Source organism: Gymnoscopelus microlampas (assembly GCF_963454915.1).
Source record: "Gymnoscopelus microlampas genome assembly, chromosome: 1".
NCBI lineage: Eukaryota > Metazoa > Chordata > Actinopteri > Myctophiformes > Myctophidae > Gymnoscopelus > Gymnoscopelus microlampas.
Genome location: NC_139962.1, coordinates 30,663,256 through 30,680,348, shown reverse-complemented (window position 1 = coordinate 30,680,348; position 17,093 = coordinate 30,663,256). Strand labels below are relative to the sequence as shown.

At 42.7% G+C, this 17,093-nt stretch overlaps 1 protein-coding gene across 1 annotated transcript in view; it reads right to left on the bottom strand.

The window, feature by feature from the left end:
- The window catches only part of cd276 (CD276 molecule), a 179,020-nt gene that overhangs the window by 129,470 nt on the left and 32,457 nt on the right, over window positions 1-17,093 (bottom strand). Inside the window, exons 3-4 of the mRNA XM_084056365.1 lie at window positions 11,453-11,815; window positions 5,631-5,927 (exon numbers count right to left, since the gene is read on the bottom strand). Of these exons, the coding sequence (XP_083912491.1) occupies window positions 5,631-5,927; window positions 11,453-11,815 (660 nt within the window). The remainder of the gene's footprint in view (window positions 1-5,630; window positions 5,928-11,452; window positions 11,816-17,093) is intronic.

Sequence of the window (17,093 nt, the reverse complement as noted above, 5' to 3'; positions counted from 1 at the left end):
AAAGTTTTTTTTTCTTCTTTTTTTTACTTTTCTGTTGGATTCATGTTACTGTTTATTTTCAAACATTTAACCAATTACACCCTCAATACTAAGTAAACTTGACCGTTGGCTCTGTACAGTACACAGTATACAATGTATACGCTATTTCTTTCAACATGCTACACTGTATATACTAGGGGTGTCACGATTCACTTACCTCACGATTCGATTCAAAATCGATTCCTAGGGTGCCGATTCGATTAAAATTGCGATTCTGCGATTAATTGATATTCGATTCGATTCTGCGATTTATTGCGATTTTCTAGGGTGCCGATTCGATTAAAATTGCGATTCTGCGATTTATTGCGATTTTCTAGGGTGCCGATTCGATTAAAATTGCGATTCTGCGATTAATTGATATTCGATTCTGCGATTTATTGCGATTTTATAAAAAAATAAAAAATAAAATTAAAAAAAAAAAAAAAAAAAAAATAAATTTAAAAAAAAAAAAATCGATTTTAATATTTTGAATCGATTTTTAAAATCGTGGCATTAAGAATCGCGATTTATTCATGAATCGATTTTTTTTGACAGCCCTAGTATATACAGTATATAGAGAAAATAGCATATTTAAAGAAATGGCGTCGCTAATTGTAGCCCTATTGTTTTATTTCAGGTGTGTCCATTTGAAGCTTTGGTCTCCATCCTGGTGTAAAGTATGAGTAAGTAAGCAGTTGTTCACAGCTTCCTGTGGTGTTGCATGGTTCTCTGCTCTCACTCACATACACACAATCCGTTTCTTATTAACCCATTAAGACCTGGAACGCATCTGTGTCACTTCTTTGATTTGAGCGAAAAAGCATTATTTTAGACTTTGGCTATTAAAAAATATTTGTGCAAATCTTTGAATATTTTGTTTTTTCAAGCGAACATTTGTAACTCAAATCTTTGCTTCTGGGGGTCCCTGGAACAACATATTTTGAGATTGGGGTCCGTGGCCAAATTCATATACATTTTGGGGTCCCTGACATGAAAAAGTTTGAGAACCACTGACATAGTAACCACATTTTTTTTCAAAAAACTGTTAGGATTGAGAAGACATTTTGTACAATCGGCCTCCAACGGGTTAAAGTCTAGTATGTTGTATATCTATATATATATATATCCTTTTCATTTCTTCTTCTTCTCAGTCAGAGTAACAGTTCAGCTTCCGCAGAAGTAAATGTGAAATAATGAAATGTCTAATTAGGTTCCAATAAGCATAACCATCAGTTCTCAGGCGTTGCTAAATTAGCTCGGCGCGCGAGCATTTCCCCGATGCGACTCAAGCGGCTATTCATCAAGTATCTAAAAAATGCTACGCGCGGTAATAAAACATGGAGCGAGACGGAACGCCGTGCTCTCTAAACAGCTGCCTGTGGGCCAGGATCCTGCTGCTGCTGCTGCTGCACATCCCATTCAAAACACTGGAGATGACCTACAAGGCAATCAAGGACACGGCAACCCCCCCGCCCCCCCTACAGTACCTCCAGGATATCATGGCTGTCAGCAGGCGGAAAAACAATTCTAAAAAAAAAAATCTAAATCCTGGAAAAATGTAATAATTAAAATTAAAATAAATAAATAAATAATATCTCAAAAATATGTTGTTCCAGGGACCCCCAGAAGCAAATATTTCAGTTGCAAATGTTCGCTTTAAAAATACATATATTCAAATTTGCACAAATGTTAACGTTTTTTTTTTCAAAAGACTCGGTGAAAAAAAACGTCATAGCGCAGCACTCGGTGCCGCGCTATGAGCTTGTATATCTGCTATTTTTAAATAGCCAAAAATATCTAAAATGACAGAGATGCGTTCCTGGTCTTAACTCTTTAACTGCCAGAGTATATACACAATCTACCCCCTTCCCTGCCATAGAATAACATTGCAAAAATAGGTAAAATGTGAATTTTGTCTCCGTTTATTTTTTAACATTGAAGTGAAAGGAGCAGAAAATCTTCGCATCGCGTTATCTCCTGCTTCCTTTGTGATAAACAAAAAAATTTAAAAAGCAAAAAAAAAAAAGCCAGCCGTTCTAGAAAAACGATAAATCTCGTCAATGGCAGGAAAAGAGTTTTAATGGGCTAATGTCCTACATTTGTTGTGCAACAGTGTTGCAGAGAGAGTTGCAACAAAAGTAGCGAAAATAGCCGACCAACGTCGTGAGCTTGTAGATCTGGTATTTTCGCCACTTTTAGGAACTCTTGAAAGTGAAAGATATTAAGTCTGTCTGTGGGTTTTATGAATACCAATGAAAACTACTATTAACCCATTAAGGATTTTTTTGATTTGAGCTAAAAAGCATTATTTTACACTTTGACTATTCAAAAATAGCAGATCTACAAGGTTGTAGCGCGGCACTGAGTGCCACGCTACAAGCTTGTAGATCTGCTATTTTTGAAACATTTTTGAACACATGGTCCCTCTTTCAAATTGCCTGAAAAAGATAGATTTTTTTGGGACTGTCAGGTTTCCACCCGACAGTGAGGATACGATCCACCCTACACCCCTTCACACACACACACACACACACACACACACACACACACACACACACACACACACACACACACACACACACACACACACACACACACACACACACACACACACAGATCAGCTAAACACAGGATGTCTGTCACTCCCTTCCTTCCGTATGATGACACCTGGGCCTACGCTCCCTAGCATCCTACACTGTTTCTCCCTCCTGGCCTCCAAACACAAAAAAACGGTGGTGGAAAAAGTATTCCACCACCGGAATTCAAAATTGACTTGAGTAAAAGTAAAAAAAAGTATTGGAATCAAAATATACTTAAAGTTATACCAGGGAACTTTTTCAAAAAAACTAAAGTGAAATTGTATATCTTTTGTGAGTGGCAAATGTTTCACAATCCATGAATTTCACCCCCGAAAGCCTGGGACCAGACGAATCTGCCAGTGCAAAAAGAAAATGGCCCTCTGTGCAGTGTATAGTCTGGCCACGCGAGGCTAGCAGTGGAGTAGAAGTAAAAGTACTGAACATTGGAAATACTCCCGTAAAGTAAAAGTACCTCAAAATTGTACTTAAGTACTGTACTTGAGTAAAAGCACTTAGTTACTTTACACCACTGCAGTGCAGGCTTTGGTATAGGGGTATATAGTGTGTACAGTATACCGTGCGTACAGGTCTGATTGTGCTCTTTGACACTGTGACTTTGTGTTAGTCACTCATGCATAGTGCAGGCCATTGTACAGGCGTATAGTACTGTATACTGTTGCTTCATTATAGATGGAGCTTTTTGTGATGTTATCTGCAGTGTGCGCGTGCGTGAGGTGCGTGTGCGTGTGCGTGTGAGTGCGCACGTGTGTGTGAGTGAATGTAATGCACATTGTGAAGCGGCTGTATACCGTAAATGCACCATTTTCCATGTACTCTTTGCACTTACTTGACATTTACTGTTTGCTGTGTGCCACTTCACTTACGATGGTGTTCTGTGTGAGTCGTTCTGGATAAGGGCGTCTGCTTAAATGCCTGAATTATAAATTGTAAACATGTCCTACTTGTGTCTCTTCTCGGAGGCTGCTGCTGCAAACCAGGATGTAGTGGATCAGAATTGTATTTAAGTACAGTAACAGCACAGTAGTTACTTTCCCTCCCCCTTTCCCAGGAGGCTTGCTTTGCCTACAGGCCAGCCACGCCCTCGCGCCATGACCCCCCGTCCACCCCCCCCACCATGTCCCCCTGGTCACCTCTGTGCTGTACATAATGTTAAGTGTGGTGCGGGGCAGGCGTTGCTCCTGGCAGAGGCCAAGGCTGCCTGGTCTCTAATGGGAGCAGCGCTGTGTGAAATGCCTCATAAATAACCCACTCCATCCGGGAAGGCATCTACAAATGTCTTCTAAATTATATATTTTTTAAAACGTATGTCGCTATTATCAGTGGTTCTCAAACTGTTTTCATGTCAAGGACCACCCAAAATGATATATATTTGGCTGCGGACCCCCCATCTCAAAATATGTTGTTCCAGGGACCCCCCCCCAGAAGCACTTTTCAGTGCCGCGCTATGAGCTTGTAGATCTGCTATTTTTTGTTTTTGTACATCTGCTAAAGTGTAAAATAATGGTTAAAGTGGTTACACCGATGCGTTCCCAGTCTTAATGGGATAAAGCAGGGGTCGCCCCTGCCCCCCCCCCTGGCCCCACCCTCCCTCGGCCCCGGGCCCACGGCCCTGCTCTGTGGGCTGGAGGAGCTGGAACTAGTGGAAGTCCGTCAGGGTTGAGGGAAGGAAGGAGGTCGAGACAGAGGTCAGAGAGTGCTGCTCCACTGGGCTGGGAAATGACTGGGCTGTCTGGAAACTGGATGGACCGATTGGCAGGCGGGCGGGCGTGCGGGCGGGCTGTGTGTGGGAGGTGGTGGTGTGGTGGGTGGGTGATGGGGGTGACGGGGTGATGGGGGGATGGGTGGGGGCTTTTCTAACCATTTTAGAAGGCTTCCTTCAAAAAAACGGCGCAGATAACCAGTTACAGGGATCACTGGGGGGAGCAGGCTGTTAAATACATGATGAGAATATATATATATATATATATATATGTGGAGCAGCAGGGCTAGACAAGAGGTGTTCAAATGAGGATAGCACAGAATAGAATGGAATAGAATGGAATAGAATTGAGTGGGATCAATTTTGTCCACATGTGGAAATTTGCCTTTGGATTCATGGCAGCAGATTTTCTGTTTTTTTTCTTTTGGCGGTGCCAAGCGTTTCTACACGTGACAGTCTGTCTGTCTGTCTGTCTGTCTGTCTGTCTGTCTGTCTGTCTGTCTGTCTGTCTGTCTGTCTGTCTGTCTGTCTGTCTGTCTGTATGTATGTATGTAGGATGAACACCTGCCACTGATTACAACACAAACCTACCACTGACCTGCCACTACAACAGGGCGGCACAGTGCGGCAGTCACACATGCGCCATATTTAAACAGACATGCACACACACTCGGCGGCATCACACTCACGCACATACACACACACACACACGCACACACACACACACACACACACTGGGCGGCATCACACTCACGCACATACACAAAAGTGTGTCACTTATAAACGTACGCATATACACGATGGGTTTTTGACGAACTATAGACTTGATTTTCTTACCTTAATAAACATTATGCTTCCGCATACTACAGTATATGCTTCCAGTCGCTAGTTTAAAGTCTTCTTTCAATCACCATGATATGCCTTTTGGTAAATTATGGTCCCATTTATTTTAAAATTGACGATAAAGTAGGGTATGCTGTAGGAGGGTCGGGATGTTTTGATTGACAAGCTACACAACCAATAGCATTCATTCCCCGCCCCCCCCTCTTGATTGACAAGCTACCGAACCAATAGCATTCATTTAGGGATTGATTTCCGGTTCCTATTGTTGGTTGCTTTTGTGTATATATTAAAGATGGCGGGTTTCAAATAGCTGAACCATCGGCTTCATGTACGGTCTGTAGAAACCAGGGGTGTGGCTTTGTCCATCTCTTTTATACAGTCTATGATGCAATCACAGTGTCATTGCGTTATCCCTCTCTGAGCATAAACAAGAAAGTGAGAGAGAGAGAGAGAGTGACATGCCCCCCTACCTGTGATGGTGACAGAGGCTAGCCCCTCCTCCCCGAGCAGCGGATTGGTCAGTCGACAGCTGTAGGTGCTGTTGGGCTCCAGCGCCACCGTCAGCACGCTGTGCACGCTGAACAGGCCGTCCTCGTTGGCCACCAGGGAGGTGGTGACGTTGTCAGTCAGGTTGCGCCCCGCCCCGTCCTGCCACAGCACGTCCGCCTCGGGGAAGCCGCCGTACGACACGCACGTCAGCGCCACCTCGTCGCCGGGACGCAGGTTCGATGCCGGGTCCAGCGTCACCACTGGCTTGGTGTAGGGGGCTGTGTAAGGAAGGACAGGTGCTGCGGGTCAGTGCTTCTCAAACTTTATCGTGTCAAGGACCCCCAAATGAATATGTATTTGGCCGCGGACCGACATCTGAAACTATTTGATGGCAGGGACCCCCTGTACAAGATTGTGTAGTCAAAACGTTTGAAAGAAATATTCAAACTTTTTCAAATATTTCAAGATCTTTTTGGAAAATCTACAAGCTCACGTGCGTTGGAGCCGTGGATTTAACCGCGGCTCACGAGTAAGGTTCGTACAACGCGCCATGAGCTTGTAGATCGGCTATTTTTGGAGAACAGTTCTGGTGTAGACGGGAGAAAAAAGCGGTCCAAGTACATAGCCTACTCAGGACCTGTTTCCTAAGTCTGGAGGCTCCGTGCCTCTTCCTTCAGAACAACAGTGAGTGTGTCTTTAAAACTCTTCAGATGTCCTTTGATGTCATTTTCTCTTTTAATCTTTGTTCCCGTCCCGTGCCATATTTCCATGTTTAATAACACTGTTAGATATTCGGAGAAGATGGATGTGCATTAGGGGGTGTTAACGAAAGACATTCTCTCCTCCTTCGCTGGGGGAGAAGAGGGGAAAACAATGTCTCTAACGGTGACAAATTGGATCCATTTTATGCATTAGATTTATAGACGGGGTATTTTTAGCCGGGCATTCTGCTGTTAACGTAGAGCAGACTTCCTTTCCTGCTGCGCTCGGAGAAAATGAAAGGCCAGCCTCAATGGAAACCCGCCTGTCCGTCAAACACAGAGCTGGGGGGAAGCTAGTGTGTAGCGTGTGTGTGTGTGTGTGTGTGTGTGTGTGTGTGTGTGTGTGTGTGTGTGTGTGTGTGTGTGTGTGTGTGTGTGTGTGTGTGTGTGTGTGTGTGTGTGTGTGTGTGTGTGTGTGTGTGTGTGTGTGTGTGTGTGTGTGTGTGTGTGTGTGTGTGCGTGCGTGGTGGAAGAAGTACTCCGCTTTTGTACTTAAGTAAAAGTATCAATACCACAAAAAATACTGATACAAGTAAAAGTCCTATATTCAAATTTTAACTTGAGCAAAAGTACATACGTATTGGCACCAACATAATATGTCCCAAAGGTCTAAGGACTCATGTATAAAGTATTGAAAAATTTGACATTTCTCAAGTAAAGTAAAAGTACCTCAAAATGATACTGAAGTACAGTACTTTGAGTAAATGTACTGTACTTAGTTACTTTCCACCACTGTTAGTGTGTGTGCCACATCAACGCAAAAGGCAGCTCAGGCAAACCCAAAGCCCTTTGTTTGCCGTGCTGTGATTGGTTGTGGGAATAACGCAGCCTCTCTCCACCACTTCTATGCAAGTCGGTTCACCTCCAGGGAGAGGATGACCTCTCACCTCCACCCCTATCTCATCTCTGTCGGAGGGAACCTTTTATGTCCAAAACCGCTACTGTTCAGGAAATGGAAATGGAAATGATATTCCAATGGATCCAATGCATTTATTATTTAGCTAGTTGTTAATACTTTTATTTTGGTTCAATATTTTATTTATGTTTTACGTGATTTTTTTTTTTTGGGGGGGGGGGGGGCAGTGAAAGTTACAGGTATGGTGTGTGTGATATGAAATGTGAGCCGACCATAATCACAGTCATATCATGTTCATATTCAATCATATTCAAGGGCTTTTGGAGAGAAACGAGACAGACTCCAGTCACTTTCAGTTTAGAGCACTGCAGAGGGGAGATATGTGTCTGTGTCCAGCTGATGCTCGTTGACACTCGTTAATGCATCAAGGAAGGCAATTATGTTTCTGCACTGTCAAATAGGTCTACATCTGTTCTAAGATTAACCTGGCTGCCAGATCCAAAAAGCTTGTTTCACACATTTGTTTCACAGCATCAAGGCCAAAGCTTTTTTTTTTTACAACTTTCTTTTCTTTTTTTGAAGGTTAACCATTAACTGTTAGTATTAACCGGTTACCAATTTATTAACGGTTAATGGTTGGCCATCACTAGGTAGTACATAAAAAAAGCACCAGGGAGCTTGTTTCCATTGTGGTCCATCGTACTCAATTCATCAGTAACACATATAATGTGAAACGATACAATGCAATACAAATGGAGGAGGGGTGGGGAGGACCTAGCCTGGGACCAGACGAATCTGCGAGTGCAAAAAAAAATTGCACTCTGCGATTTGGGTCTGGCACCGCTCCATAGAGAATCCATTTCCTGTTCCAGGAGACGTGGGGAACCAATCAGGGCTCAGTATTCGAATATGGGAGACTGTAATTGGTAGTTGGTTGTAGGTCTAACCAATTGCGTCGAGGGCCATTGTTTTGATCCCGCCCCTTGGGAAGAAAAACGTCCTCATGGAAGCACCAGACTCATATCCACGCAGTGATATAGTCTAGCTACGCCAGGCTAGGGAGGACCCCCCAAATTTGGGGGTCCCTTGACATGAAAAAGTTTGAGTGTTAGTGCCTCAAGAAACTATTGGGTCCCAGGTAAACCAAGAACCTTAATAGCATCCAGTCTAAACAATCATACTATGGCCAAAGCAGTGGGCTCTGCTCCAGAAGAGGTATAGGGAACAGGCTGGTGTAGCAGAGTGTCTGGGGAGCAGGAGGTTTAGAGAGAGGGGAAGCAGAGCATCAGGATGTGCAGCAGATGATGATGCAGTCTGTGGGATCTTAACCCTTTAAGACCGGGAACGCATTTGTCATTTTAAAATGTCTTTGGCCATTCAAAAATAGCAGATTTACAAGCTCATAGCGCGGCAGCATGTAGATCTGCTATTTTTGAAAGATTTTGAATCTTCGAATATATATTATTTTTTAAAGCGAACATTTATTTTGAACATCTGGGGGTCCCTGCAACAAAATATTTTGAGATGGGGCCAAATACATATCATTTTGGGGGTCCTTGACATGAAGAAGTTGGAGAACCACTGATATTATCATAGCAACATAGTTTTAAAAAATAATGTTAGGATTTAGAAAACATTTGTAGAATCCCCAGACGCAACGATTTGAGTTAAAAATGTTCGCTTTAAAAATATATATATATATTCAAAGATTTGCACAAATCTTTCACGATTTTTCAAAAAAATTGCAGATCTACAAGCTCATAGCGCGGCACCCGGTGCCGCGCTATGAGCTTGTAGATCTGTTATTTTTTCAATAGCCAAAGAATGACACAGATGCGTTCCCGGATTGAATGGGTTAAGCCGTGCCGCTATGCTAAGCTCCCTAAATATAATTAACAATTTAATGGGAATCATGTCAAACACTTCCACTTCTCCCTCGCCGGCCATAATCTAGCAAAAACCTCGGCACGCTGCTGCTCTCTCGCCACCTCGCCTGCCTTGCCCTCTCTCTCTCTCTCCAACCACCAACCTCCACCCTCCAGAGGTGGAAAGTAACTGAGTACATTTACTCAAGTACTGTACTTAAAGGGATAGCCAAAATTACCTTTTTTCTATCGATTAGCTACTATGGAGACTTGAATTCATGGATTTTTTTTGATTTTTTTTTTGTCACATTCCTAAGCCAATAATTTGATGACTAGCGGACCGGTAAGCAGTGGTTCCGGTAGGAGACACAAAGGAGACTCTTTGTGTCTCCTGTCCGGAACCACTGTCGGTCATCAAATTATTGGCTTAGGAATGAGACAAAAACATAAAAAATATCCATGAATTCAAGTCTCCATGGGGTGACTAATTTTGGGGGTGAACTATCCCTTTAAGTACAATTTCAAGGTGCTTACACTTTACATGAGTATTTCTATAGTTTCAATAGTTTATATTTCTACTCGACTACATTTCAGAGGTAAGTAAAGTATTGTAATTCCTAAAACGTATAGTCCCAGACAGTCCTTGATTCTGATTGGCTGAGTCCCATGCTAAACCACGTGATAACACACCTTCTAGGATCTTGTTTACAGTAATCACAGTGCCGTTCCATGGATGATGTATTACTCTTCGGGATTGAGTTTTTCATACAGCAAGGTAAGAGGAGCGTGCTCTCTTTTTCCTCCTGTGTATTTGCAAGATTTTACAACAAAGCAATACGCCAATAGAGGTCGTGGCGAACTCCTTTGTTCTTTTCAAAATATTTGTATTAGATTTTGTGAATATTCCCCAGGGGGAGTCAGATATGCTTTTTTTTCGGACAGAAGTGATTGAACATTCATTGTGAAAAGAAAATAAGAAGAGAAGCAGCATTCAGTTTTTATTTGCACCACGTACGTATCTGGAACAAACAAACAAGAAAATAAATACAAATTCCAAGACGGACACTCTTACCTCCCTGAGCCACCGCCGCCACTGTGCAGACACAACTGCAATGCCTATGCTACAATTCTCACTTCTTTTAACCCTTTTACACCGGGAAAGAAGACATTTTTAGATTTCTTTGGCTATTCAAAAATAGCAGATCTCCAAGCTCATAGCGCGGCACCGAGTGCCGCGCTATGAGCTTGTAGATCTGCCATTTTTGAAAAAAAAAGAACGTGAAAATGTGTGCAAATCTTTGAATCTTTTTTAAAGTGAACATTTGCTTCTGGGGATTCTACAAATGTCTTCTAAATCCTAACAGTTTTTTTTTTTTTTATGTATTTGGCCGTGGACCCCCATCTCGTTGCCACAGTGTTAAAAATAATCACTTTAAAAAGTATATATTCAAAAGATTTCCAAAAAAAAATCACTATTTCTCAAAAATAGCAGATCTACAAGTTTGAATAGCCAAAGAAATCTTAAAATGACACAGATGCGTTCCCGGTCTAAATGGATTAAGTCACTGGGCTTTATGAATATTGACAAGCGAAGAAGCTCGCACATCCACTCTAAAGTGCCAGGTGAAGGGAAGAAAAATAGACTACAAAAGTTTTTAAATTTGATTTTCTTCCAACCATCGTACGTGACGTTTAAAGCCCAGGTGTCTGCGGGAGAGAGCCACCCGGGCTGGAAAAAACGTGGAAGGAAATAAATGTAAGAGCATGATATGGTGTGCAGACTCTTATTTTGTCTTATACTTTGTGAATATTGAACCAATTAAAACAGTATTAACAAGAGCTTGTGAATAAATAATATCGGAATAATATCGGAACACAGGTTCTTCTGTTTTTTCAATTTCTTGAAAAGTTATCGTCTCTGTCGGGTGGAAACCGATGTGCAAAACTGTTACTCTTCAGGATTTAATGTTGTATTTTTATTTGTGGGCCTTTTTGTTATGCCTTTATTGATAGGATAGCAGTCTGACAGGAAATGGGGAGAGAGATGGGGAGTGACATACAGCAGAGGCCGCCGTGATTGGGACTCGAACCCGCGACACACTGTCAGGCTACCTTGGGCCAGGATTCAAATTCAAAAAGTATCGAAAGCAGCAGATCTGCAAGCTTGAAACACGGCGCAAATCGTTACTTTTGATACTTTTGTGTGACACTGTAGTATGATCAAGTAGGGCGTTAATTTACAAAATTTACGCCCAAAATTTCTGCCCGACAACAACAGCAACGATAACGGTTTGTCAGTCAGGCGGGTGTAGTACTCGTACCTGCCACCAGCAGCAGCAGGGAGGCGCTGCTGTAGTTCTGCAGCACGCTGACGAAACAGGTGTAGCTGCCCTCGTCCGCCACCTCCACCCGGCGCAGGAGGAGCGAGGCGTTGCCCGCGCCCAGCCGCGGCGGGAACAGGGCGGTGCGGTTGGCGAAGCGGGCGGCCTGGTCGGCCAGCTGGTCCTGGCCCTCCCGGAAGCCGTAGACGCTGCGCTTGGTGTCCGTCAGCTGCCAGAAGACGCTCAGCTCCGACAGGTTGACGGAGGGGCCGGAGAGGCCGCTGAAGGAGCAGTTGAGGGTGGTGTCCCTGCCGTACAGCGCCACCACTGGCAGGTCGGGGACGTGCACGTCCATCATGGCAGCTGTAATAGGTAGAGGGGGGAAAGGCAGAGAGAATTAGGAACTGTGATCGTATTGATTACTTTTTCGATGCATCGAATAACCGTGAAGTGTATATCAAATGAATTGATTAACACATTGGCTGCCATCTTTTTTTTTTTTTCCAACAGTAGACTGCTAGACTTTTTCAATGAGAAAAAAAAGTACTTAGGAGCCGAGATATTTATATAGATATTTTTACTTTTATTTTGATTTTTTTTTTTTTTGAAAGAACGCAGATCTGCGTTCTTGGCAGCGTGCGGTCTTTTGCGCAAAAGAACGCAGATCTGCGTCCATGGCAGCCAATGTGTTAAAGATGGAGTGCCATGATATTTTTCAACCCTAAAACCTGATCATAAGGTATTATTATTATGTAAGGATTTTTTTCAAAAAAAAAAAGTGTACAGAAATTGTTAAAAAAAATGTTTTTATGTGGACACGCCTCCAGTTCATTAAGTATGCCTGGTTCTCACCTTAGCACCTCCTCCACCACCTTAGCACCACCCACCTGTCCTAGTCCCTCCTCCTCCTCATGCCCACACCTGTTGTGTTATGATAATGAGGGGGAGGGTATGTTTTCTGGGGGCTCTGTGATGTCACTATGCCCCTGTTTTTGGATTGGCACGTTTGACTCTCAAGGTTTCAGCCTCCAGGAAAAAACTCCAAATAGTCAGAGAAGACATGAAACACCATAGAACTACCAGCGGGGGCCTTAATGAAGTTCTATCAACCTCATAGACACATGAAAAACAGAAAAAGTGCAAAACCATGGCACCACCTCTTTAAGCACTTAAAGGGATAGTTCACCCCATTTTTATTTTTTTTCCCCAGGCCATGGCACCAGACTTAAAGCAGCAATTAGCTCGTACACAGGTCCACTTCCAATTCAATCCTCCATCTGCCCCACATTTCGGTGGAAGCTGGGAACGAGAAATCAAATCGATAAAAATGGCCCTCCGTGTTGTTCTAGGAAACCAACCAACAACAGAAACAGTCCTACACACAGTCCTGATTGAAGTGGAAGGTATTCTGAACTCAAAACCACTTGCATACATTTCCTCTGACCTTGCTGACCCTGACCCTGTCACACCAAACTTGTTGTTGATGGGGCGGCCTGACTCCTCTCTCCCCCAGGCAATCTATTGTTCAAGTGAACTCCTCGGCAAAAGAAGATGGCGTCACAGTCAGATCTTGGCTGATCAGTTTTGGTCAGCCTTTATTAAATCCTACCTGCCAAACCTTCAAGCCAGGGAAAAATGGGAGACTGACAAGGAGAACTTGAATTCAGGTCAGGTTGTGGTGATAGTTGACCCTCAACTTCCTCGAGCATCATGGCCTATTGGAAGGATAACTGAAACCTACCCTGGCAAGGATAGAAAGGTTCGCAGTGCTAAAGTCATCATTCAAGGCCGAGAATACAAACGCCCTGTTTCCAGATTAATCCCACTCCCTGAAATCACTGAAGAAACCAAATGAACGTATTTGCATGCACAAATCCGGGGGCGGCTGTCAGAAACTGCAAGGTTCATTTCCCCTCCGCTCCACAAGGAGACACCACAATGGGATTCAGACTGGTACCTGTGGTGGTGACCTCACTTCCTCCCACTATAAAAGCAGGACTGGATTCCCATTTCCCCCCTTGTCCTTTGTTTCCAAACACATGCAGCCGGCCTGTGTTTGCCGTGTGCTGCTGATGTACCACTGATGTTTGCCATGCGTCTGTTAAACCTGGTATAATGTAAGTTCCAGTGTTTTTCTTCTAGTGATGTGGATTATATGATTATATTTAAGAATTGATGAACTTGAGTTGTATGGATATTTAGATGTTTAATATTATGAAGTAAATACTTGGCCTATTATTATTTTGATGATATACCTTAATGTATAATATAATTTAAAGGCCATATTTATGTTTGATATTTTATCTGGCATGATATTATAATTTGTTTCTTTGTGTCTTTGTTTAGAACCATGGCATCATCATGAAACCCAATGTCAACCCTATTCATCATTATCCGGCTAAATAAACTGGATATTTGATTGCAACATTTGTTTCCTGGTGGTTTGTGGCTGCAGTATGAACTTTAAATCCTAACAAAAAGACTACTTGCAAATCATGACTATGACTAGCTATACCAGTCATTTAAGCAACCAGAAGAAACAAATTTGATCCTAAAATATCAGAATAGTTTGTTTATTCTAAACTGAGGTACCAGGCAGGCTGACATTTGTTACATCAGGGCAAGTATAATAGATAATCAGAATACAGTAAGTGGTAACCCGCAGAAGATGAAAAATTGAGCTGAGCATTGAGCTGTGTTTCAAAACATCCACCACCCCTCTGGCAGTAAAGTATTGGTATTTGGCTCAAGTCTGGTAAAAAAGAAAATAATTAAAAAAACATCCCCTGTCAACAAGAATCAGTGTTACAGTACTAATTGTATCAGTGGGCTGTGCTCAAATGTACTTAACTAGAGAGGTCCACTCAAATTCAAATGTACTTGACAAATAATGAAGGATTTCATGCAGTTTTTTTAATAATGTAAGCTGACTGCAGCAGAAGGATGCACTTTGCTTGTACACAGTATACTATACTAGAGTGGTTCTCAAGGTGGGGTCCAGGGACCCTCAGAGTTCATTGAATGGGTAATAAATGGTGATCTTGTACATATATTTTTGAAATGTTTTATGAAATCTTGAATATAAAAATGGAATACATTTCCTCATTTTTTTTCCCCCATCATTTTGAATTTTTTAACATAAATCTTCTCTTCTGGGCGTCCCTGGCAAAACACATTTTCAGATGGGGGGACTGCGGCCAAATACATTTGGGGTCCTTTTGGGGGTCCGTGGCATGAAAATGTTTGAGAGCTAATGGTTGGGGGTAGATTGGGGGTCCCATGAGATGAAAAAAAGGTATCAAATGGAGGGGTCTGTGGTGTAATGCAGAACATGCTGAGGACCATTGAAGTTCAAAAGGCAATCACTGTTCTAATCATAATGGTACCGCCCCCACCCCAACATGATTAATTAATTAATAAAAGTAAAATAAATAAATAAGAAGGACCACCACATGCCCCCCCCCTTCCTGTTCTTGAGCGCTGCCTGTCTATCGCACAGCAAACAATGGCAGTGAAATGGGTTTGATTAACGTCGCAGGGAGCAAATTATTGCACCTCCATTGCTGCGGTGGTGCAATAATTGCTTTTCCCATTAACAACAAACAAGTCTTTCATCTGAAGGCCTAATTCACGGACGGCTATTTGCTAAGTCAAGGCAGAAGCTATTTTCGTAGACGCACCAACGCAGCCAGTCCTTCCTCACAAGAGACCACATTACATCACCCCCCCCCCCCCCCACCACACCCAATATAGTCATCTGTAGGCACACTGCCCCCTGTTGCCTCACGGTGCAACTGCAAGCTGGGGGTGGAAGTAGTGCTGTCTAAACACCTACGGCTGCAACTATACATTATTTTCTTAGTGAATATTCTATCAAACTATTTTTTTTTGTAATGTTTTAATTAATCGTATGATCGAGAAGCATGTTTTTATTTTATTTTTATTATTTGTTGCTGTTGGGCAGAAACCTCTTATGGACTTAAGGTCTGGGGACCAAAACGGGTCCACTGACAAAATATGTAGGGGAAGCAGTGGAGTAACTGACATTTTTTACCATCCGGTGGAATATGTTCTTTTCTGGCCAAAACGTGGGGGGGGGGGGGTGTGACTCAGAGTGTTCCCACTAAAGAAAGTAGGCTTACTAAGTAGGCTCAACATCTCAAAACGGTCTTTGTTTTGGTGAGTAGCGAAAGTGTATTTTTATTTTTTACTACAGTCGAGAGGCTGCGCTACCGGGGGTATGTATGCGTGCAATGGTCAAAAAGTCACATAGGGAAGAGGAGAACTCCTTCTAACGCTATGGACCAGAGCTAGGTCTAATGCAATATTACCTTTAAATGCTAAAGGTTGTGGTAACAGTGTCATAGCGAGCCCACTGCCTCAGATTCAGATAGTGGCTGAGCTGTCTAGAAAGCAGGCCTGAGTCGAATATCAATGCTCGCTACAGTCTGTCTGTCTGTCTGTCTTTGTGTGTGTGTGTGTGTGTGTGTGTGTGTGTGTGTGTGTGTGTGCACTAGTGCTTACTGCTTACATTAAACTGCATATTTGTTGTATTTGTGGGGCGCGTGCGTCAATACGCAGACAGGCACTTAGCCTGTCTGCAACTGGTGGAATAGAGGTGAGATGTCAACGCTAGTGTAGCTCAGGAGTCTGTTTACCAACATGCCACGCATGTCAGTCTGTCAGCCTGTCAGACAGGCAGCACCATGCAGCTGGGTGCTCTGATCACCCCCACCTACTGTCTGACTCAGCGTTTCCCATCCTTTTCTTTCCTTGGAGCCCCCCTCCTTCTTACATCTGACACAAACTGTGACACCCCACACGTGCAAATGTGCACAATCACACATGCGCGCGCGCGCACACACACACACGCACACACACACACACACACATGTTTGTATTACTATACTTGTGAGAACATCAACGCTTTAGGACAGCCATTTTATGAATGTCATTTAAAAATATATATATTTTACCATTTTTAACCTACATTTTTAAGCCTAAAGCCGAAAAACAGCAGATCTATAAGCCCACAACGCGTCGCGCTGCGACGCGTTGTGGGCTTATAGATCGGCTGTTTTTCGGTGCATGACACTGGCGTGCAACTAAGTATAAATCATGTTTAACTCTAATTCCAATCCCTAAACCTAACCTCTAAATGTCTAATCCTAACCTGAATGTTTTTCTGATTATTAACGTATCTCTAAAAATGTTTTTTTAGTTATAAAACAGCCATTTGTCTTGTAGGGACCAGGAAAACGGTCCTCACAATGAATATTTCTTCAAATTCTACTATACTTGGTCCGCACAAGTATAGTAATACAAACACACACACACACACACACACAGCCCTATGCTTCGCATACGCTGAATAGTGAAAATAGCTGATCTACAATACAAGCTCACAACACGTCACAATGAAACTTTTGGAAAATCGAGAATATATAAATGATTTACTATTCTTGATAACAACCAAAAGATTATTTTATACATATCTAAAATATGTATAAAACTGACACTTTAACCCTATTTTATACTTTGGCTATTCGAAAAATAGCCTATCTACAAGCTCAGGCAAATATCCGTGGCAAAATACATGTCGCCTCTGTCGGGCGGACACCTCATGTGTCCAAAACTGTTT